We start from the raw sequence: 23173 nt of genomic DNA, 5'->3' as shown, positions 1-23173 counted from the left end.
TTTAAAAAATGCTTCTTTGTTTACTAACTGTTTTAATATTCCTTAGCTAGGAACTAAGAAGGAATTCAAAGGTTTGGCAATAACATCAGTGTTACTGGTAAAAGGAATTTAAGCACTAGGTGAGGTAGAAGGCTAGGGGCAGAGCTAGGAAGTGTAGCACCAGATAACTTCTAAGGTACCTTAAAATCCTAAGAATTTTCTTTCTGAAATATAATTCTATCTAAAGGATGCTAAGCTACTCAAGGAAAAAGCTGAAGTGAAGTGTGATATCTTAGCAGCATACAAAGTTAAAACTACAGGGGATTTTAGAGATTATCTAGTCAAATGTTTTTATCAAGCTCTATTTTACTGTCTTGTGTGTGTTTTTCCTCCTTTGTGATAGGAACTCAACTACTTTCCCATGCTCCCATCCAATTCCTCTTCCTCACTTATGGGGATATTCTGGCTCAAAATTTAACTTTGGGTTAGGAATCATTCATTAACCTACCTACTCCACTTACCTTATTTCACAGAGAAGGAAACAGTCAAGTGTTAGGTGACAAGACTAAGCAGTGATGGGGATGAACAATAAAAGAAAGGGTTGCTGTTTGGAAGAACTGACCTGGTGGCTAGCCTGAACAGGTCATCCACGGTATCAGGGTGATTCTGGAGCCCATTCTGCTGTTCTAGAAGCTGAAAGGTGGGGATGCACAGTGCCTAAAACAGAAGTGATTTTAAAACAAATACTTGTATATAAATGCCACAGCATTCAGACTTGCTAATATCACAATATATACAAAAGGAACAAAGAGGGGAAGCCAGACAAAAAAAGAAAGTGACAAGAATAAGATCATGAAAAGGAAAACAGAAATCTATCTCGACATAAATAGTTTTCACATGACATCCACATTTCAGAAAGGATTGATGGTACAGATTTTAGTTGATGAAGGTGGATAGATGTCATTTCAAAGCTTTAGAAGTTTCTGAGAGTAAAGACTGCTTATGTCCTAGACATGGTCAGTCCATTAAGAGGGTAGATGAAGCTGTAACAGTAATATATGAAACAATAGATGAAATTTTAAAGGGAAAGACAACTGGAGGAAAAGGAGCATCATAATTTAACTGCCTAATATATTCCCACCCCCCATGACTAGGAGGGGGGAAAAAGCAGTATATATCAGGAGCCTTTCCCAGTGTCTGCTATTTACCCTAAGACCATCCCTGCTGAGTAAACTAGTTTACTGGCTGTTCCAAGCAAGAATTTAAATCCATTTGCCCACCTCCCCACACCACAAAAAACCCTGTATCTGGAGTGTATAAATTAGGCAGTAATGATTATTACATTTGTGTAGTCAATTCTTTTTCTCCCAAGCAGGCCTGTGCAGAGAACTAGGAAGTTTCTATCTCCCTTTTATTAGGAAATCAACATGCCTGGGGTGGAAACATAAGGAAGCAACAGAAATAAAGACACAGTAAAGAACACATCACTAGGCCTTTAGACCATCCAAGGCCAACACATCTATACTCTCCAAAGAAAACCTACCTGGAGCATGTCTAGTAGTCCCTGCCGACAGCCCTCTTCCATGCCATACTCATCCACGAGGATACTGCCAAGGTACAGGAAACAGGAATGCTGATGTGCATGGTACACATTCACCATCTGCCAAGGGAAAAACCAATTAGTTCAACTCTTTACCCCTCAAAAAGTACCAACTTAGAAAGCTGTCTGGAGGAAGAAATTTAGACACAGGCTGGTCTCTTTTAGACAACATAGGAAAGCCTGTTGCCAACTCTTTTTGAAACAGGGCTCAATTCCTCAATAATTTTCAAGTACTCTATTTAGACTTATTTCAAGCCTTTGACTTTTATCTTCCCAAAACAATGTTGTAAGAGAGTTGTATAATACTTCGAGCTGGAAGCCATTAAAGAACTATTTTATCCAAGGCTTGTGTAGTATTTGTAAAACCAGAGCACAGTATACTCAAATTTTCTAACATCTAATGGTTGCTCTTATTTGCATTAAAAATAATTTTTTTTTTTTAATTAGTAGAGCCATAGCAGGCACAAATATACCAAATGCTCTCATCTTGGAGACTGTGAAAGCATTGTTTCAATTCTGAGTTGCTCTTAAACCCCTTTATTTCATCTTCTAAGTAAAAGACAGTGTTTCTAATCAAGATATTAGTCTCAAAAGAATAGAAATTTTAATACAATATACACATTTAAAGTAAATGATTTGTTCAGGATTTTTACCCTACTATCCTCCAAAAATTAAGAGGCATCTATATATTCATCTATTTAAAATGCCATCACAACACACATGCATTGATCTTATATAAATTCAACTCTATAAACTTATAGTGGGGGGCTGAAGGATAGAGTAACTGACTCTTATCAGCATATATACCATGGACTGAGCATGAGATGAGAATTATGAATCTGTTGTGTTGTATACTCAAAAAACATATGCTCTACTTAATAATGATTTAAGGCAGGGGTTGGCAAATGTTCTTAAAGGGCCAGATAGTAAATAATTTAGCTTTGTCAGCCATACAATCTTCTGATTACTCAACTTTGCCACTGTAGCACAAAAATGGCCACTAAATAATACTTAAATGAGTAACCATGGCAATCACTCAGTAAAACGTTGTTTACAAACTATAGGACCATTGGCTGCAGTTTACTTACCTCATATTTATGGGACTTTTAAGAATAAATTTCCTTTTTGTCATATGTACTGACTTTAGAACACACTTCCTATGTAAGGTGCTGCCCTTCGCTATTGGGTTGGTCATACACTTAATTAGCAGAAATAAAAAAATAACATCAAAGTAATGAGATAACCTCCAACAGCAATAAAAGGGGCATTAAATCAAGTTATACTGGACCTAGAATGTATTGCACCAAAGGGGACCCTTAACTAGAGGTGGACACAACCTAAATGCAAACATATATGTTGTACTTAAAGTATAGAAAACCACTAATAATTAAAATTCTATTAAAATATGTACCTATACAAACTTTAATCAAACCTGCAATTTAAGGAGGCAAGGTCATGCAAGTGTCAACTGACACTGCAAGAGCAATAACCCTACCTCTTAAGAGTGAAGCACCAGGGTGCAGAATTTAAGATGGCACTCACTGTCACAGTCAGCTCCTAACAGTGTGTGCCTCCCTAAAATCTGCACTGTTGGTACCCTGTCCAGGTGGAGAAGAGTCACTTTAGGTTGGGTGGGTGTAGTCTAACAGTTTTCCTCACAGCATGAGTGCTAAAATTTAAGAAGGCACTTGCTTAGAGTCCTGCAAACACAAGTATTGGCGATTGGCCTTGCCTCCCTCAATTTTGTGAACATGGCACCTCCCTTGCCTCAATCTAGTTCTGGCCTTGCTATGAGATTAACATCAACACAAATTACTTAGTGAACTAAGTCACTAGTCACAGATGTCTCTGAACTAAGTCAGTAATCATACGTGTCTCATATAGAGTAGTTTTTGGTATCTTTGAGACCTTCATCCGACCATCTTAATTACTTATCAATCTTGGTGATTAAAAGAGTGAAATTTGCATCTTGACAAATAAGAAACTTATGTGAACTATGTTCAAGACAGAAAAAAAATCCCTTTGGGCCAAGAAATAGCAAAATTTGACTTACCACGTTTTGAAAAAGGAAATTAATGTAAAAATACTTCGCATAGGTATACAAGAGCTCAGCATTATAGTCATTTTATTTTCCTAATTTCACACTGGAATGTATTACTATTTAAACTATCACTATACAGATTAGATTATAGGCTATTTCCCTTATAAGACAACATACCTACCACAGGCACTACTCCCCTCTTTCAAACTATTTTTTTGTTCATATTTAATTAACACAAAAGTGCTTCATCCATAGTTTTTTGTTCCAAAAGCTCCTATTTCAAATTCTGTATATTTCACATTTTCCCTTTTGTGGAGAACTTACCTGTGTGACTAGTGGCTGCAGCAGGGCTGCAGATCCTTTGCCTACACAGCGAACAGCGAAGCGGAGGCATCTGCAACAACGCTCTACAATCCGATTATCAGCCCGATGCTTATTTAGAGTCTCAGATAAAACTGGCCATATCTGAGTCAAAAGTGAAAAAGCACAAGAAAGAAAGAGCTGAAAAAAAAAAAAGCTTCCAAGTTGGTAACATTTGATTTGGCTTTCATATAATTTGGAAAAAGCTTTCATTATAGAAACACACATGGCCTGATTCTGGCAGTATATGCGAGTATATGCGCAGAGATTCAACACACTATCCATCACTAAAACACAACCACTTCTTAAGACAAGCACAGTGACTCTTTAGAACAGGAAGGGGAGCATGTCTAACTTTACTAGAAGACAAAGATATCCATTTTCCTAAACTTTGAGCTTCCTGATTCAGGATGGAAAGAATTAGTATGAGTTATAGAGGAAGAAATGTTTAAAGGCAGTTCCAAGAAGTTGGAAGACCTTGAACAAAAGAACTACAGTAAAGGAAATGGCATTATTTGATACCGTTGAACACTTAAAAATGTTTGGTATGCCCCATGCCCTGTAGACTGAAAAGCACTTCTCCCGTCCTGGCCTGGCCCGGCTTAGCTTCTGAGATCAGACATGGTATGGCCGTAGACAGAAAAGCACTTCTCAAAACATGTCTTCTGATCTTCGCATTACCCTCAGTGAAAAAAGCATAAGGGAAGTATGCTATCAATAGGAAAACTAAAGCCATAAAGGCTAATAGGCTTTGTCAAAAAATGTTGCTAGTATTAATCAGGCCTCCCAGCAACTCTAGGATTCACACAATTAATCTCTCCCTACTTCTTTGGCCTTTCAATAAATTTTCCCACAGCCTGTTTTCTTAAAAAATCTAAAATCAAAATTATTTGGATAGTTCCATTTCTCTTTTCATTGGTATTTAAACTATATTAACTCAACAAATTAACTCTTCCTATGAACCTAGAAGAAAGTACCTTCTCACTCTAGTTACCCACAGCATTGCAAGGAAAAAGGAAGATAGTCTTGTACCACAGCCATCTGTTAACACTTACTTCCTGTATGACTTTTTGGCACGGATGAGTCTGTCCATTTTCCACAATGGGATTGGTGTGTCTGCGGAAAGACAACGGCCCAAATTAATGAAAGAAGAGCAATTTCACTGAGGATCCAGAGCCCTGACCCTCTTAGTTTACTTAGTACCATCTCACCAAATAAAAAAATCAGAAACTAAAGTTATTTTTAAAACACAACACCTTTTCCTCCTACTGCATTAAAACAAACACAATAGTTTTAAATCATCCTATCGCTTATTGGCACCTTTAAGCCACTTCCACTAAACATGTCAATTCAATCTAAATCTGGGTACATGGGCTATGGATGTGGGACAATGAATTATCCTTTTCCTTCTGCCCTATATAAACCTAAATATATAGTCTCTTCCAAATTAATAAAAAATATATACAGGTTGTCTGAATCCACTATGAGAAATCAAGTACTGCTCCATTCTTAGCATTAAAAATCAAAAGTTTTAGGAACTCTAGTCTACCAAAGATGTTTCTCATGATTCTAGTATGAACCCAGTGGTAACACAACACACGGGCCCACACACAATGCCAAATCCAATTATTTGTCTAGTTCTAAAATCCATCCATTTGAAGCAGGAAAAAGAAAAACTATACAATTAACTATCAACCTCTTCAAAGGAAAAAAAAATTCTTTTATTTAAAAATGTTCAACAGCCCGGCTGGGCGTGGCTCAACGGTTGAGCATTGACCTAGGTAGGATCCAGGCGATCAGGGTTCGATTCCTGGTCAGGGCACATGCCCGGGTTGCGGGCTCGATCAATGACTCTCTCATCATTGATGTTTCTCTCTCTCTCTCTCTCTCCCTCTCCTTTCCTCTCTCTGAAATCAATAAAGATATATTTTTTAAAAAATAAATAAATAAATAAAAATGTTCAACAGCAATTTAATTAAAATCTAATTTTCTTTAAATCTGGGCATTTCCACCTATTGCAGATTTTCTTTCATTTATTGTGAAATAAGGGTTATTGTTAACAGGCTCTCAGAATGGCATATAACAGGACTCTCACCTTATTATACAAAGAAAGCATTGCACCAACTCAGATAGATAGCTGTTAACAAAAACTAATAAGCTAAAAATGCCTATTTTAACTTATTCCACATAGGCTTATATGCAACTATTACTCTGATATTCCAGTTATACCTATGGGCCTCACAAATTATAAATTATGTAACTCAGTAAGGATCACTCTTGGAACATTGTCAAATGCTTTTTTAATCATTAGGCTCCTCTTGACTTCAAAGAAGGATTCATTTCACCTGGTTACTGAAGAGACTACATTATTGTTTTGTACCCATACACCACAAAATGTATCTGAAAGTGTATGTAGTTCTAGGAAGAGAAGCAGCAGCAGCAGCAGCACCTGAAAACTTGCAATCTGTGTTTGGTAGGCCCTACAAGTAACTCTGATGCATGTTCAAGTTTGAAAATTACTAATCCAGAGACCAGAAGAATTAATATACATTTTATTTTTTTATTTTTTATTTTTTAAAAATATATCTTTATTGATTTCAGAGAGGAAAGGAGAAGGAGAGAGAGAGATAGAAACATCACTGATCAGCCGCCTCCTGCATGTCCCCGACTGGGGATCGAGCCCACAACCCGGGCATGTGTCCCAATAGGGAATCGAACCCCAATCAGGAATCGAACCCTGATCACCTGGATCCTAGGTCAACACTCAACCGCTGAGCCACGCCCACCAGGCAATATACATTTTAAAGGGTCTTTTGACAACCCTTCCTTCCCCGGCCCATGTCACATGACCTATGGACTCAAGAGTGAGCAGACCGGGGAAGGTTAGGTGGGAAGGGCGGACTATGAGTTTCCCCAAGCCACACGAGGCCCCGCAGATGGAGGACACCAGGGAACCCTGTCTTCCTTTCCAGGGACTCAGGAACCCTCTCCCATTGAGAAAATCCATGGAGGCTCCTAGTTCCTCGCAGGCCATTGTCCACAGTGGCCTTTCTGGGGGACTCTTGCATGGAACCCTGACTTCAGCAATCCATGCATCACAATGGGGCCTGCCATCAGACAAGGTCACTGCAAGTTGGAAGCCTTGGTCCTCATCGCCTCTGCTCTGTGGGTGATGTCATGAGCTCCTGGGTGTTGAGCGTTCAGTTTGGGAATTTTGCTTCTAACTGATTTGGGTACATTTATCTTAGTGGCTCAGAAGGGAATGAGGTTCTTTTCCTCCATGGGACCTTTGATTCCATAGGGATAATGAAACCACAGGCGAGTGGATAGCAACCTAGTTTTACATAGTGTCTCCACCTTTCACATCTTATCTCTCTGATCTAAAATTAGCCCTGACATCTTGGGTGAGAGTGCAGGACAGGTACAAGTTCTATTGGGGGCATTTTGGATAAGTTCACCAAAATTATAAATGCAGATATCCTTTAACTGTGATTTTTATGAATTTATCCTTCATAAATACTCTTGCACACATATAATGATCCGTGTAAAGGTCGTTTGTAGATTAGGTTGAAAACAACTTTAATGTCCATCAGTAGGTGACTGGTTCAATAAAGCACATCCATCCATACAATAAAAAAATTAAAAAAAGAGTCTTTTGATAAAGGTCTACCAAGAACAAGTTCTTAGAATTTGCCTTTGCCCAAGACTTCAGGCAATGACCTTAAGTCTTCTGACAGAGGAGATTATAGGACATAGTGGGAAGTTTAAGGAACAAAACCACTTGCTTACTTTAATACATAAGGGTCTCATTTGCACTTTTAACCCAAGACAGGCATCTGGAGTCTCCCTTCTTACCTAAATATTACTGCAAGGCGATCTAAGAACACAGTGGGATCTGAGGATATACCATTGCTGGGCTCCTGAGACAACAGCTGAAGAGACAGACATTAACACCCAGTCATTACACATACAAACCTACAGCAAACATTGCAACATACACCCTTACACATCAACCTGTCTCAATCTATTTCTTGAAAGTTACTCATATGGTGTAAACTTTTAATTCATATTGTCAAATTCCTGTCCTCCATCTTACTGCATCCTGACTGGACTATATATTAACTAACATTTTAATATATAATCATTGTGGAGTGGAAAACATAATTTAATTTTTTCCCATTTACTTTTATTATGGTTGTGACATTATCAAAATTATATTATTAAAACATAGATTATATAATACATTACTATGTATAATACATTACTATGTATTATATAATCTATAACATATTCACATTCTAGTTTAGCTTTATATTTTAAGAGATTAGGCAAGTTGCCCCTTATTGTTCTTGACCAAAATTTCCAACAGTATATTATTAGAGATGAACTTTAGAATCATTTTGTCATGTTCTCCTAAAAATCTTATTGGTGTGTTCACTGTTATTGCACTACAGGTGTAATTTGAGAACTGTCATCTTTATATATTCTTCAAGGAAATTTGGTAGGTTATGGTTTTGGTTGCTAATTTGAATGACATTTTTCCCATTATATCTTCTAAATGGTATTACTGATATAGTGAAAACTTACTGATTTTTAAATACTTCTGTGTATGCTACTTTAATAGACTTGTTAATTTTAATAAATTTTCAGTTCATTCTCTTGGCTTTTCTAGGTAGATAAAAAATCGTATGTAAATAATTTTTGTCTTTTTCTTTCTAACATGTAAACATCTTAATTTGTTTCATACCCCCTCACTTAACCAAACTCACCTTTTTCAATGCCATAACCTGAACAGAACACAGTTCACTAAGACATTCAGTAATCTTATCCAGCGGTAATCTGGCTAGAACAAGTGCTGTCCCTGAAAGACAATGGAAGATACAGATGAGAAAATAAAAGTTGAATTGAGGTTATTCATTGGTCTACATCATGTGGTTAACAGAAAAGGCTCACTGGTCCCATTCTTTCAAAAAGATCAGCACTGTTTTTTAAATTGCAATATTTTGTTATTGATTGTTGTTTTTGCTTTATAGCAGCCTACTGGTTTAAAGATGTTTAAATATATCTCCTCTTCCAGTTCTTCAAAGACTTAAAATCTCCTCCACAAAGCCAATACTAAAGCTTTTTTTATAGAGCATAGTACAATAGCTCTCAAACTTCCCAGAGATTCTGACTTAGTGAGTCAAGGAGAGCCTTTATTTTTGGTAAGTACCACAGGCAATTCTTATCATCAGAGATACTGGAGAAATACAAACATAATTTTTTTTTTAAAGGATGGACTGAAATTAGAGATTTAATTCTAGTTCTACCATAACAGAATCTATGAACTGGGTTAAAGCATTCTCTCTGGGCATCAGTTTATCTATAAAATGAGTGCTCTGAACAGAAAAGTAATAGTTAAGTTTGCCCTTTTTTTTAAAATTTAAAGTTGCAAAAGCGTCCCTTCTTACTTTTTCACAAAATAAAATCTTAACTTGGAACTCTAATAAGATAGGTTTAAAAAAAAAGGAGGTAGTTAGTTTAAATTGGAGACTTGGCCTCCCTCTTTTCACAGTCCCCATCAACTGCTGAAGCATCTTCCCCCAAACTCAAAGGATGATGTATTAGACAAAGTCCCTTCTAGGCCCCAAATCCCTTTATTATCTCTCATCTCATAAAATTTCATTCAATAAAACAGTAATCAATCCATAAATCTTCAAATGTGAGTAAAAAAACTGAGTAATTTTTCCTGACAGCCTATTAGCCATGGTTGTATAGACTTTTGTCTAAAACTAGATTTTTAAGTTAAAATCTAACTTAAATATAATTGTTTCTTTAAATTCATTCCTACAGAGAAGACTGTAACTAAAAACAGTTTTCTCTGTCTAGAGGATACCACTGAAAACTGGGATGCCACATTCTATTACAGGTTAGACATCACTTCAGCATCAAGGTTAAGTTTCACTAGAAAATGACAAGATGGCAGCAATAACCACAGTAGTAGTTACGAAGAATATCTAACTCTGATTTAGTGCTTTACTATCTATGCCTATAAAGGGAAACAACAAAAACTCATGCTACAAAAAGAAAATCTGTCTTTAAAAAATGTAGTTACACTGGCTGGTAAACAACCTGGTCATACAAGTGAGAAAGGACAGAGCTAGTTCACACATAAAGTCATCCAGCCTTGCCCAGGCTAACTGTTTGCCACTCACACAGGCTTAAAAGATGCTGCACAGGTCATATTACCCAATATTTTATTTGATATACTCCCATCCCCTCTCAACTACCAGCTGAAAGGATACCTCAATCTGTTTTCAGAAAGTTTAGTTAGAAAGCATTTTTCTTTCTAAGAGCCAATAAATTGTCAACAGTTGATCACTCAGAGAATAAATCTATTCCCTCTTTTATAACATAATCTTCCAAATATTTAAAAATAGCCATCATGTTTAAAGTCTCTTCTAAGTCTTTTTTTCTTAGCCATAAACGTCTCTAGTTCTATTACTCTGAGCTTCACCATCACTCTGTCTGCCTGCCTCTGGATAGGCAATCACTCAGTATAAGCTGATCAGAAATGGTTAAAGAACATTAGGAGACCAGGACCCTTGGCTTCTACTTGTAGGACTGACACAGGCACACTAAATTTCCATTCACCTCACCTCTTTGATGTGGCAATGCTTATTTGGTCTCCCTTTTTTAAAAAAATTCATTTTACATTAATTAATTGTTTTTACTAATTTCGGAGGAAGGGAGAGGGAGAGATAGAAACATCAATGATGAGAGTCACTGATTGGCTGCCTCCTGCATGTCCCCCTACTGGGGATCAAGCCCGAAACCCAGGCCTGTGCCCTGACAGAGAATAGAACTATGACCTACTGGTTCATAGGTCGACACTCAACAACTGAGCCACGCCGCCTGAGTGGGTCTCCCTTTTTTCTTTTTATTCAATATTTATTTGGTCTCCCTTTGTATTCTTCACCCAACTCAAAAAGGAACTATTTAGTCTGAATGTGCTGTCTCCACTCAAAATTAGGTCTGTGCTATACATACTGTAAGCAGTTTAAATTAGTCATATAGCTTTAAAATATTCTAAGAATGTATGTACACATAATCAACACCCTTCTCTCTAAATGGAAAAGCTACCTTACCCATCACTAAGCAAATTGCTACTGAAAAACTGGGGTACGACTATGTAAGAGAACTCCCAGAAGTGGCTTAGAGGAGACTATTTCTGTTTAATATCTTAAGTAATTACCTTTCAGCAAGCCCACAGCAGCTTCTGGAGACAACATGAAGGAATCAAGGGAACGGGCAATCTCCAGGAGTCCATTAAAATGCTGAGCCATGTGGTCTCGGCAGACAGAACAAATGTTATGAATGGCTTTGGCTGCAGCAGAAGCCAGAGGCTTTTCACACAGGCCTTTCATCAAATAGCCCAATACAGGGTCTAAGGAGAAAAAGCCATACAGTAGAGATCAGATATTTGAAGCTCAAGGAAAACTTCTCATTTATTAGAATAGATGCTTACATTCCCTTTCCCTTTTTTTTTTTTTTTTAAATTCTCACCAAGGATATTTTTTCCATTGCTTTTCAGAGAAAATGGAAGGAGAGAGAAAGAGAGAGACAAACATCAATACAAGAAAGACACATGGATTGCCTGCCTCCCATACGTGGCCTCTTTGGGGCCAGGGATCGAGCCTGCAACCGAAGTATGTGCCCTTGGCCAGAATCAAGCCCGGGACCCTCCAGTCCGAGGGCGACAGTCTAACCATTGAGCCAAACCGGCCAGGGCATTCTCTTTCCTTTTAAAGCAAAAGAACCATTTTTAAAAATGAAATGTGTTATATGTATAATGCATTTATATATAAAACATAGAAATGTTTATAAAACATATAAAACATAAAAATATATAAATATATAAAACATAAAAACAAAGCTGATCTCGTCTTATTCATCTTCCCATCTCTCCTCATGGGCAGTCAACTGCTGCTTGTTGTTAGGGCTTCACAAAGCACAGTTTGAAAAACCACTGGTGGATAAAGCCATCCAAGTATTAAGAATAGGGAAATATAAGAAAGAATGTAAAGCTCAGAGAGCTACCATTACACTCACAGGTGAATCACTGTAAAGACAGCCCACATTAATCAGAACAATGACATATTTAAAACTGACACTTTTATACTTGCTTCTTTATAGTTATAAAGGGCTTTAAAACATGCAGATGGATCTTTAGCACTTCTAGAATTCATTATGTTTTATTTTTTACAAAATATGTTTTCCAAGAAAACTGATTATAAAGGTGAATTTCTATAAAGCAAATCAACTAAGCAATAACTCATAATATATTTACTTTTAGTGTCTAGAAACATTCCACCTAACAATAAAAGAGAGAGTAGGAAAACAAGAGCAAAAGCAAGAGAAAGGAAGAAGAAATCAGAAAAATCAGAAGCAGCAGCGGCTGAGGGGAGAATTCACACATACCAAGGAAATGGGGATTTCGATCAACCACTTCACTCATCTCTCCAACCAACTCAATGCTGGTGTACCGCACGGCTGTATGTACAGTCTCTGGGAGACGGACAACTCCTTCTAGGACCTCCACAAGCGTTGGATTGTTCTCCCTGAGTATGGAAGGCAAGCACTCAGAGTTACCGATTTCAGAGATTAGGTTTTGGCCAAGTAACAAACTGCAATGACACAAATCATTGCTAAAGGGCTTCTTTCTAAATAAATAACCATATGGGTAAAAGTATTTAATACTTGATATGAAAGTTTTTTAAATCCTAAAAAAGGAGGAAAAGAAAGAAATGGAAGATATCATTGTTTCAGGAGAAACATACTGCTCCTTAATCTTTTGAATGCCAGGGAAGTGTCTAAACATATTCTGCTACCAAATAAGGCTCTTCAAACTGGAGAGACAGGCATTTAATATGGATGAATGTCTTCTTTTAAAGAATCCGTTTTATTTATTCCTGTATCTGCAGCACCTAGAACAGTGCCTGGCACATAGTGGGCACTCGATAAGTATTGCTGAATGGCTAAGTAAATGAATGAATATTTCTCATAGACCACTTTTTATGAGGTGTTCTTCTCCGAAAGATTTCTTATAGCTAAATACTAGACATTTTAAGACCAGGTAAGTATGGGCGGGCCCGTACACTAACTAAAGGAACAAGAACACAAGCTGCAGGAATATTATCCTGGCTTGGAACATGAAGGAAAATTAAAGTTAACCAAATACTTTCCACAGCTCCATGAATTAACTTTTTCCTTTTCCTTCTCTTTTTTTCCTACCCCTCAAGAATGCTAGCTAAAGTTATTCAAGCAGAGTGAGGATGCCCCTCAAAGTGGTAGAACATAATCCAAAAATAAAAGATGTTTAAAATGTAAATAATATAATGAATTAGAACAAGAGCGCTCCCTGCTGATAAACTAAGTCTACTAAGTCCTTTATATAAACTAAAAAATTACACTCCTGCACATGGCTTGAGATGTGGATAAAAAAATACAAAATAAACTCATCTCATTTATGCCTTTAGTTTCCCAGGGACACTAAAGCTAATTACTGATACTCAACCTATCTTTTTTCACAACAACAGATACGTTAAAATATTAGTGATTTTAATCTTCAGACTGTCACTCAAGGATCCAAAAGACACCAAAAACAGGTTTAAGAGCAAATAAGACAGTATGTAATTCAAGACCAGAACTTCTTAAGAGAGAAAAACAAACCTATTCTGTGTCCTTGAATATTTACTGAATTAGAAACAATCTAAAATTTAGTTTACTAGGCCCTGTAAGGCAGATAAGAAAGAAGCACTGTACTTTTTACAAATACATGCTTTAACCATCTCTCCAATCAAAGCCCTGGATAGAGAACTTGACTGTAGAGGTATTTGATCTTAGTACAAGAAAACCTGACAGATAATAGCATCAATTTATAACTCACAGCACGAAGCAAACTCTGTTCTTAGGAATTCAGGTTAAAATCATAAATAGAATTTCTATGCTAAGCAATTAGAAATCAAACTCTAATAAATTAAAAAATTTCCAATGGTAGTAACAAAAATAATTGCACTTTAGATTTTGCTACTCTTTTAGGTAAAATGGTGACTATGCCTTGCCTCTCTGAAAATCACAAATGACTCTCTAAGACACAAAAAAAGGAGAACAATATTTTTTATTATACCAACTTTCACAAAGGAACCTCGGTTAAAAAAATAAATCAGCATTTTAGCATCAAGAACAAAATCATTTTAACTCAAGGAAATATAGTTAAAACACAGAAATCAGCAAGGCATTCTCTTCTGGACAATACACAAGAAGTCAGGAGACTAGACAGCAATTATAAAAGAGTTTCAAACATATAACAAAAATGGTGTAATTTTCCTTCCTTTGATATTTAGAGTTCGCAGCAAAAGACTTATTAGACACTCACGGATCAACACTCTTTGCTATAGCAGCCATGATAAAGAGAACCGCTTCTGTCACCTCCCAGGGTGGGTTGCCTTCTTTCAGAGTAGAATATAACTAGAGAAGAAGAGGTGAGTTATGGATCCATTAAAAGGAAAACAGAATAGAATTCCAAAACAAACAAAAGAAAAAATCCTGTTAAAAGAAATCCAGCCCCTTGTTTCTAAATCTAATTAATTGTCTCTCAGAGCCAGGGGAGAATATTATTTTCATTTTTCACAACCTCACAAATTATTAATCTATAAGTAACTACTAATTTAATATTTGAAATAAACCCCATTTAGGTCCCCAAGGGTATTACCAAGATTACTGTCTGCCCCTACAAAATGAGTATTATGGAAAAAAAACCCAACATATTACATGAGTGGTCTTTTCCTGGTCCTGGTAACAACTGACAAATACACAAACACACTTAAAATTGAGATACAATGTAAATTCTCTATATATGCATTGGCTTTACATTTCTAGTGTCTGCATCAAATTAGTAGTACAGATTAAATTCCTAAAAAGTGGCTGTTTAAAAGCACCTATCACAATACCATAGCCAAACACAGGGGTGGTGGGGGAGACCAAGAAGAATTCAGAGGTGTCCTGAAATTTCCCAGGGAATATCCATCTGTAGAATGTGACTAGGTGTTAGTCTAAATAAGATTTCTGTAGTCCAATAATAGACACTGCTAGGTAAGAGAAAATTAAATAATTCTGTTACAGGACTTCACAGGGCCTTTAATATCATTTATCTTATGGGACTGGTGTTCCACAGAACATATCTTGAACCACACTGATGATTTATGTAAATCTGTGAACTGAGGTCTAGAGAAGAGTAAGTAACTGGCTGTCCCAGCCAAGTGGCTCAGTTGGAGCATGGACCTGTACAACAAAAGGTTTTAGCTTGGTTTCAGGTTCAATCTCTGGTCAGGGCGTGTATGGGAGGCAACCAATCAATGTTCTCTCTCTCTGCCCCCCTCCCTTCTCCCAAATCAATGAACATGTCCTCAAGTGAGAATTAAAAAAAAGAATAAGTAACTTGCTCAAAGCCATGGAACCAGTGAGAGAACTGAAATCTGAACACAGGTCATCTGCCTGTTGATAATGGGGATCTCACTCTTTCCTAAGAACTCTCAACCCTTTGTAGTTAGGTCAATAAACACACTTTGCTTAATATAAAGAAAAATAGTTTTATTAACACTTCCTAGATCAGATTATGCAGGTAAATACACAAAATGTCTGGGCTACAAAAATATTAGGTTAGTTTCAGTATTGTTGACAAAGCATCAAAACCAGTATTTCAGAGCTTAGAGTATGATTGAGCAACATGAAAACCACCTGAAATTATGCTAATGTTAAGTGATATGGAATGGTGATGAAAGCAGCCTTATAAGGTAAAGTGTTACTGATTGTCAGGAAAACCACAGGACTATGATTCTTCTACTCTAGTATAGTCACCTCTGGGATGAAACTGCACAGGAATCTAACCATACGTGTGGACAAAGACAATGCCAAATAACTAAGAGTTGCCAGGAGTTGGTACATAATTATTAAAGCAAACAAACTTGCTATTTTTCCTTGGTAGGTCCAAATTCCCCATAAGCATCTTGGGGGCTTTATGGTTTATCTAATCTTTCACTCTAGCTAGACAAGTGGAACAGCTCTCATTAGCAAGTCATAGAGCAAACTATAACTGAACCATCCACAGACTGTAATTGGCATGTAAGATAGTAAATAACCATAGCTACTATATGCCAGGCAGTGTGCTAGGCACCTGTTTATCTATTGTCCTACTCAGCCATTGAGATTGAAGAAAAAACTGGAACATTTATAGAAGACACAGAAGTGAATACAATTAAAGTGATCATTAAAACTGGCAAGAATCTCTGAATGAGCTTACCTGAGCAAAACATTCCATAGACCCAATCAGGAAAATCAAGTCTTTCACCAGGTCTGATACCCTCATTCGAAACTCCCCAAAATCATCAGTCTCCTCAGGAACCCCCTCCTGAAATATCAAATCAGGTAACATTTTTTTAAAACTCACTAAGGCTTTCATGACCACTACAAAATCAAGAAAAAAAAGGCCCTTAAGTAGTCCATTCTCATTGGACAAAAGATAAATCACCTCAGTCACAAGGATGTTTTACTATGGAGTGTCTCCCAAATTTTAGGTATTTCAAGTCAATAAAACCTATCCTCTACCACATTTACTGTGAGAAACTTCTTCTTCTACTGCTTTATTTTTTTGTTTCCAAGCTACATCTTGCTCTATTGTTAGAAAATTTTGAAGTGGTGGAGTTGGGAAGTGACCTGGAAGAGGTGGTCATTTAAGAGTTTATAAGTTCATTTAGATAAAATCTAGCTTTTTAGTACTTAAACCTCTGAAGCTTTATGGTTCAAGATCTACTAAAATCAACCATTAATCGCCCGGCCAGGCGGGTGTGGCTCAGCGGTTGAACATTGACCTAGGATCCAGGCAATCGGGGTTCAATTCCGGGTCAGGGCACATGCCCAAGTTTTGGGCTCGATCCCCAGTGGGGGATATGCAGGAGGCAGCCGATCAATGACTCTCTCATCATTGATGTTTCTATCTCTCTCTCCCCCTCTCCTTTCCTCTCTCTGAAATCAATAAAAATATGTTAAAAAAAAAAAGTTAAAATCAACCATTATCACAATAACTAGATGCACAATAAAATTATTTAAAAAGAATTGCATATAGGTGAACAGACATAATGAGTAAAATAAGAGTAAAATATTAATGGTAGAATTTGGGTAGTAAGTATACAGATATTCACTAATAAAATCATTTTACCTTTTCTGCATATTTGAAATTTTTCATTAAATAATAGAGATTATTTACATTTCAATGCTTCTTAAATATTTATTATTCCAACACACCCCTATGAGTAAACACAGGCTTACCAATTGTGAGATGATTAAGGGCATGTATAAGAATCTTGGACCATGAAATCTGAAAAAAGCCCTTAGTACTACTGAGAATTGCTGATTTAGTTCAGCCTCCTTACTTTAAGATGAAGAAATTAAAGTGAAGGAGTAAGGAAGAAAGGAAATGGTTGTCTCAGATGAGATAATGAATGATAAAGCACTATACACCAGCAAGTGTAGGAAATTACCCACAAGGGAAAGGGTGCCAAGGAACCAGCAAAGGGAAGAAAGGAATAAAGCAAGTAGAGCTATTTAAACCAGAGTGGACTGCTTTTATTTACACCATCAGGCTTCTAAGTAAGACATAGTTAAATATAGGATTCATCAGTTTAAAAAAGCATTGAAAACCACTGGACTAGATCATCACTAAGGTTCTGCAGAGACACAAAATACCATGACTCAAACAACGTTAAAATTAAAATGAATAGAACAGACAGTTTTCATGTCAGATTTAACTGTAAGCAATAGAAAAAAACCCTCACTCTAGGTCCTAAGTTAAAGGACAAGGATTAAACCAACCAACCAAACGGATGAAATAAATGCTGCAAAATTTGAAGAGACTATGCAAAGAATGGAAGTTGAAGTACTTTTGAACAGCCAATTTCATAATATTCCTAGTATATTTTCTTCTAAGCAAATAAATTACTTCTGTATTTTCTTTTAAAGTCATATAAATAATATAAAGAAAAACGTCTATTTATGTGGGAGGGAAATCACGTTATTCTCCACATCCTCACATACATATTTAACTTTTGTGTTAGTTTTAATCCAACCACACATTCTGATTTCTCATTTAGCATACAACCATCAATTTCAATAGTCATTATTTTTAACTGCTGCATAACAGTACATCAAGGTGTTACATCATAACTGATATAACTCTTCTTACACTGTTGTACATGGGTTTACCATTTTAAAAAATTTTTATAGATAATACTTTGTATATAAAGTAGCTACTTTTTTCTTCTGCAAAATTATTTAAGGTAAATTCCCAGGAGAATTACTGGTTCAGCAGACTTAATTTCTTTGTACACAGACCTAATATTCTTCATTACACTGGTATTGACTTCCTCCGTTTAAGCTACAGTGACAGGAAACCTGCAGTTTCCATTAGCTTTATTCTCAAAAGTTCTTCTTCAAAACAGCACTGAAAAGAGGAGGAAATTAAGATTTAAAGAAGTAGAGAAGAGAACTTACATGGTCTGGTTCCAGCTGGCAGTGTCGAGCCAAGGCATGAAGTAGCCTCTGAATGTAAGCTTTGAAGATGCCATGAATAACTTCATCGTTAGTTTTGTACAAATGCTCCCCTAGTCGATACCAAAAGTTAAAGGAAATTTCTACTACCTGTTAAATAAGAGAGAGAAAGGGAAAATGGAACGGAATGAGTTTTATTACTATTAGGACGGTGTAGAAAACAAGATATATGTTTAAGTAATATGAGTGGAACCAATCAAGAAATCACCTTTTTTCTAGTAGGTTTATTATCCTCCTCCCAAATTATCTTCCCATGTTAGGTCCAAAACTCCATTTAGGATGACTGGCTTTACATTCCCTATTTACCCTGAGATAACTTCTCCAACAGTATATTAGATTCTGAATTTAGAGAAGCAGACAGAAAAATAAAAGTCTCTTCAAGTATTTTTTCTCAAATTCTGTAATCATTTCATTTTACGTTTTGAGATTAGAGCACCTCTAACCAGACAAACCATCTTTAAGTTCCTGAACATACCAACCTCATGTCACTTTTATTCACTTGACTTCTTGAATGGGAGAGAAAGGAAAACAGACTTTATCCACAGCTTATCTTACTTACAGCACTGTTTAAAGGAGTGATAATTAAGTAGTGCTATACTTCCTTCCAAAAATGTTTTAAGTGGTTTTTATAAAACTGATTTTTAGAGAAAGAGAGGGAGGGGAAGGGAGAGAGAAACATCGACTTGTTGTTCCACTTATATATGTATGCATTCATTGGTTGTTTCCTGTACATGCCCTGACTGGGGATTGAACTGGCAACCTTGGTGTATTGGGACAACACTCCAACCAACTGAGCTACCCGGCCAGGTCAACATGTTTTGAGTTTCATCCAAATCTAGATATCGTCATGAGGTTATATCAAGCAAATAAACATTATCTTTTATATGATAATAGAAAAGGGGTTGAGAACCACAGGACTATTGTGCCCTCCCTGAGAGGGGCCCTATATCATCCTTTCCCATCAAGGATCCAAAATAAAGCTATTTAAAACAATACTCAACTTGGGAGTTCTTTGTCACTTCTTATACTATTAAGGGAAGATAAAGCTACTTGAATAAATGAAGAAATTTAAAAAAAAAGTCTAGCAAGCTTAAAAGAGGCAGGGTATCTTACACCAAATTTTGGAGAGAAGGAGACTCTTTAAGTCCTTTTAATCCGTTTCTCATTCCCACCCATAACTGGGAGACATATTTTGGATGTTAAGATTTGTGGAGGTGCTGTTAAGATTTGGTGTGGGGCTCTTTTTAGCTGTAAAGCTCTAAAGAATAACTAGAGATAAATAGGGGGCTCAGTAGAAAGGTAGTAGGCTTTCTTTTTAACTGACTCATTGAGGTATATATACCAGTCAGCCCAGCTAACCAGGTAAAAAATAGAAAAGGATTCAAAGCAGAAGCCCAAGTATAATTTTTTTTTTTTTAAATCCAATACAGGGGCAACCCCCACATCAGATCAATAAAAAATAAGACTATAATTTCCCATGAATATAAATAATATGCAACATAAAACTTGGAGAATAATGGCTTTAGCAAAGTATAAATAGTACCTCATATTGAGGATGCCCTGCACAGATAAGGAGCAGTTCTAGAGTTCGCAGGTCCCCAAGGCCTTGGCCTGGAGTACAAACAATTTTTTCAAGAAAAGTTTCACATAGTTCAGTGAAAATCCGGCAGTAATTCAGAACTCTGTAGATGAAAGAGGAATGAGAGCACCAAGTCAGAAATCTCAGTATTTTATATACATATTCACCAACAGTTAATCAAATAAAGAAAAAGATCCTCAGCCCAAGGGACATGCAGTGATTATTTCCTATGCTGTACTCCAATCTCTATGACATCCACCATTCCTTACATCATATACTTTTATACATATAAGCAAATGACTCCCAAGTCAGTTCAAATTCTCAATTACTAAACATCTGAATAAAATTCCATCAAATCACACTTGATACTTCAAAGTTCATCCCTAATCCTTAGAGCCTTACCACTTTTAAATGTAAAAAAATTACTATTTTCCATGATTACCTTTCCTTCTGCATCCAATTTGCCACACCAGGTTTAGATGAGAATAGCAGAGCATCTTTAGGATGCAGTATGTATATTTATAGTCACAAAGAATAGATAAATAATAAAAAGTAACTAAAAGAACACCAGACTGTGTCTGAACCCAGTGCTACTGCCTTAAATACTCACTTGTCTAAATCTTCACGGGCCACAGCCATATGATAGGCAGTCTCCAATGTCAGGACTCCTTGAAACAGTTGCATGGCTAATGGCAAGTTAGTCTCCACATTCTCAATGGCATAGAGAGCTGAGCACACACAGTCTGAAGCAGCTTCATGTAGGTTGGATGAGGTCTTATCCTGTTGCTGGGAAATAGGAGGAATAGAGAAGCATTATCATTAAGCTGCAATCCAAGTAATATGTAAACAATTATAGCCTGTTTCTGAACATGTAATTTACACGCCTAAAGCCTAATAGCCATGGCCTTCAATGAGACAATATTTATCAATCTTCCCAGTGCTATTTCTATTTCCCTATATGCCAACCAAATCAGCCTTTCTGTAACTCAATCACGATCACATGACTTCTAAAATCCATGTTTTTCCATATCAGTACCTCTGACTGGAATACCATGTGTTCTCTGCCCTATTTTATTTTTATTATTTTTTAAAATATATCTTTATTGATTTCAGAGAGAGGAAAGGAGAGGGAGAGAGAGAGAGATAGAAACATCAATGATGAGAGAGTCACTGATCGAGCCCACAATTCCCGGGCATGTGCCCTGACTGGGAATCGAACCCCGATTGCCTGGATCCCAGGTTGATGCTCAACCGCCGAGCCATGCCAGGCCGGGCCTCTGCCCTATTTTAGCCTCAAAAAATTTTCCAACCTTTTCCTGACATTCAAGTACTATCTAAAATGAAAGGGTCCAACAAGTATCACGGACCCATACACAACACATCAATGGGACATTTCAGAATTTCAAGGTTAAAGAAGTTCTCAAAGCTTCTGGGGAGGAGAGGAGAAGGTAACTTAGAAAGGAGCAAAAATCAGACAGTTATCCAGCTTCTCATTAGCAATGATGTCTGCCAGTATACAAGAGGCCTTGAAAAATTTGAAGGAAAAAAATACTGAACTCTATGCCCAGCTAAACCATCAATTAAGAATGAAAGCAAAATAAAAATTCTCAGGCATGCAAGAAAATGTTTAATTCCCACATATCCTTCTGAAGAAGACATTTGAGGAGGCCCCCCAAACAGTTAATCCAATCCAGAAGCATAGTAAAGAGAAGGCCCAGGGTGGCAGCTGGGGAGCCGATCTAAAGAGCATTGATACAAATTAGAGCAGATTAGAAAGTTCTAGGAGGGAGGCCTCTGGGTTTCTACTAGGAGAGTACAATTGAGAGGTGGGATAAATTTAGTAAAAGCAGATTAGTCTTTTGTAAATAATAAAACACAAAGACATTTAGAATACCCAAGGGGGATGGGGAGAACTATCCAAGTAGGAGAGCACACAGATGCAAATTATTCTTAGGTTATTCTTAGATTGAGTGGTGGATTCAAAAATATTCATTGTATTACTATGTTTTAAAAGTTAAATATAAATGTTCAGATTTAGTCTTTTATATATATATATCAAGCATATTTTTTTAAAGTTTTAAAAATAAGACCTATAGGAGAAAAAGCTATGTAAGAAAGTTGTGGTCCAAAAACAAAGCAAACTAAAATATAGTAAGAACAAAAATATATTCGACCCTGATTCTAGAAAAACTCTTCTTGTAAGTAACAGAGGGGTCTCACACTGGATCAGTAGAAAAGGTAATATAATCCTGGCACACTACATAGCTTGTTCCTCACCCCAATCTCAATTCCCAGAAGTCACCGTTTTAAGTTTAAAGTATATTCTAGACTGTTCTCCATTCATGTATTACCAGGTTTATAAAATTTTAAGCAAACGTGGGATTTATACTTATTTATGCTAATTATTCTTCACACAATTTGGTGAGAGGAAAATCAAAATTACCACTATTGAGGTAGGTCATCAACAGACATGGAAACAAAGACAATGACTAGCAAACCAATTACTGGCATCCCGAGTCTTAGCTTCTGATGCAAGCATGACCACAGAAATACACTAATAACGACGAAACACCAAAAATATCTCCTTAAAGAATGTGCTTTTCTTCTTTAATTCGGTGATATCAATCTATTATCATGTTACCATCTTCTAAAGGATAGTGCGCCAGCTCACAACCATTAAAACACAGAGCTTCCATACTAATATGTCTTCATGGAAGGAAACCATCAGTAAAAGGAGACAGTCACTCCCATCTGCAAAGACCTGTTCAATATTTGTGCTTGAAATATTGCGATATTTCTTGCTCTTCACTTACTCCTATCTACCAAGATAGAAGAATGTATTACTAGGCACTATTGCTTTCAAAGTTTAAGGAAGAAACACACAAGCACATAAAAATACATTACTTCTTATTCTACTAATCTCAAAAACTCAAAAGCTTTACTATACATACTCTGATGTTTAACTATCTCA

At 36.6% G+C, this 23173-nt stretch overlaps 1 protein-coding gene across 5 annotated transcripts in view; it reads right to left on the bottom strand.

Annotated features, from left to right (window-relative positions):
- TNPO3 (transportin 3) overlaps positions 1 to 23173 on the bottom strand; it is an 86404-nt gene that overhangs the window by 20949 nt on the left and 42282 nt on the right. For 4 of the 5 annotated variants that reach the window (XM_087821023.1, XM_016213360.2, XM_087821025.1 and 1 more), the window contains 13 exons: positions 20813 to 20988; positions 20167 to 20305; positions 18567 to 18713; positions 16321 to 16428; positions 14398 to 14489; positions 12441 to 12580; positions 11215 to 11406; positions 8750 to 8841; positions 7836 to 7912; positions 5036 to 5096; positions 3945 to 4121; positions 1523 to 1639; positions 602 to 696 (listed from right to left, as the gene is read on the bottom strand). In XM_087821023.1, the coding sequence (XP_087677149.1) occupies positions 602 to 696; positions 1523 to 1639; positions 3945 to 4121; positions 5036 to 5096; positions 7836 to 7912; positions 8750 to 8841; positions 11215 to 11406; positions 12441 to 12580; positions 14398 to 14489; positions 16321 to 16428; positions 18567 to 18713; positions 20167 to 20305; positions 20813 to 20988 (1613 nt within the window). The remainder of the gene's footprint in view (positions 1 to 601; positions 697 to 1522; positions 1640 to 3944; positions 4122 to 5035; positions 5097 to 7835; positions 7913 to 8749; positions 8842 to 11214; positions 11407 to 12440; positions 12581 to 14397; positions 14490 to 16320; positions 16429 to 18566; positions 18714 to 20166; positions 20306 to 20812; positions 20989 to 23173) is intronic. The other variant, XM_016213361.2, reaches the window with a different exon arrangement.

The sequence above is a fragment of the Miniopterus natalensis genome, chromosome 10 (genome assembly GCF_054644295.1).
Source record: "Miniopterus natalensis isolate mMinNat1 chromosome 10, mMinNat1.hap1, whole genome shotgun sequence".
Lineage (NCBI taxonomy): Eukaryota > Metazoa > Chordata > Mammalia > Chiroptera > Miniopteridae > Miniopterus > Miniopterus natalensis.
This window is presented reverse-complemented; position numbering and strand designations above follow the sequence as displayed.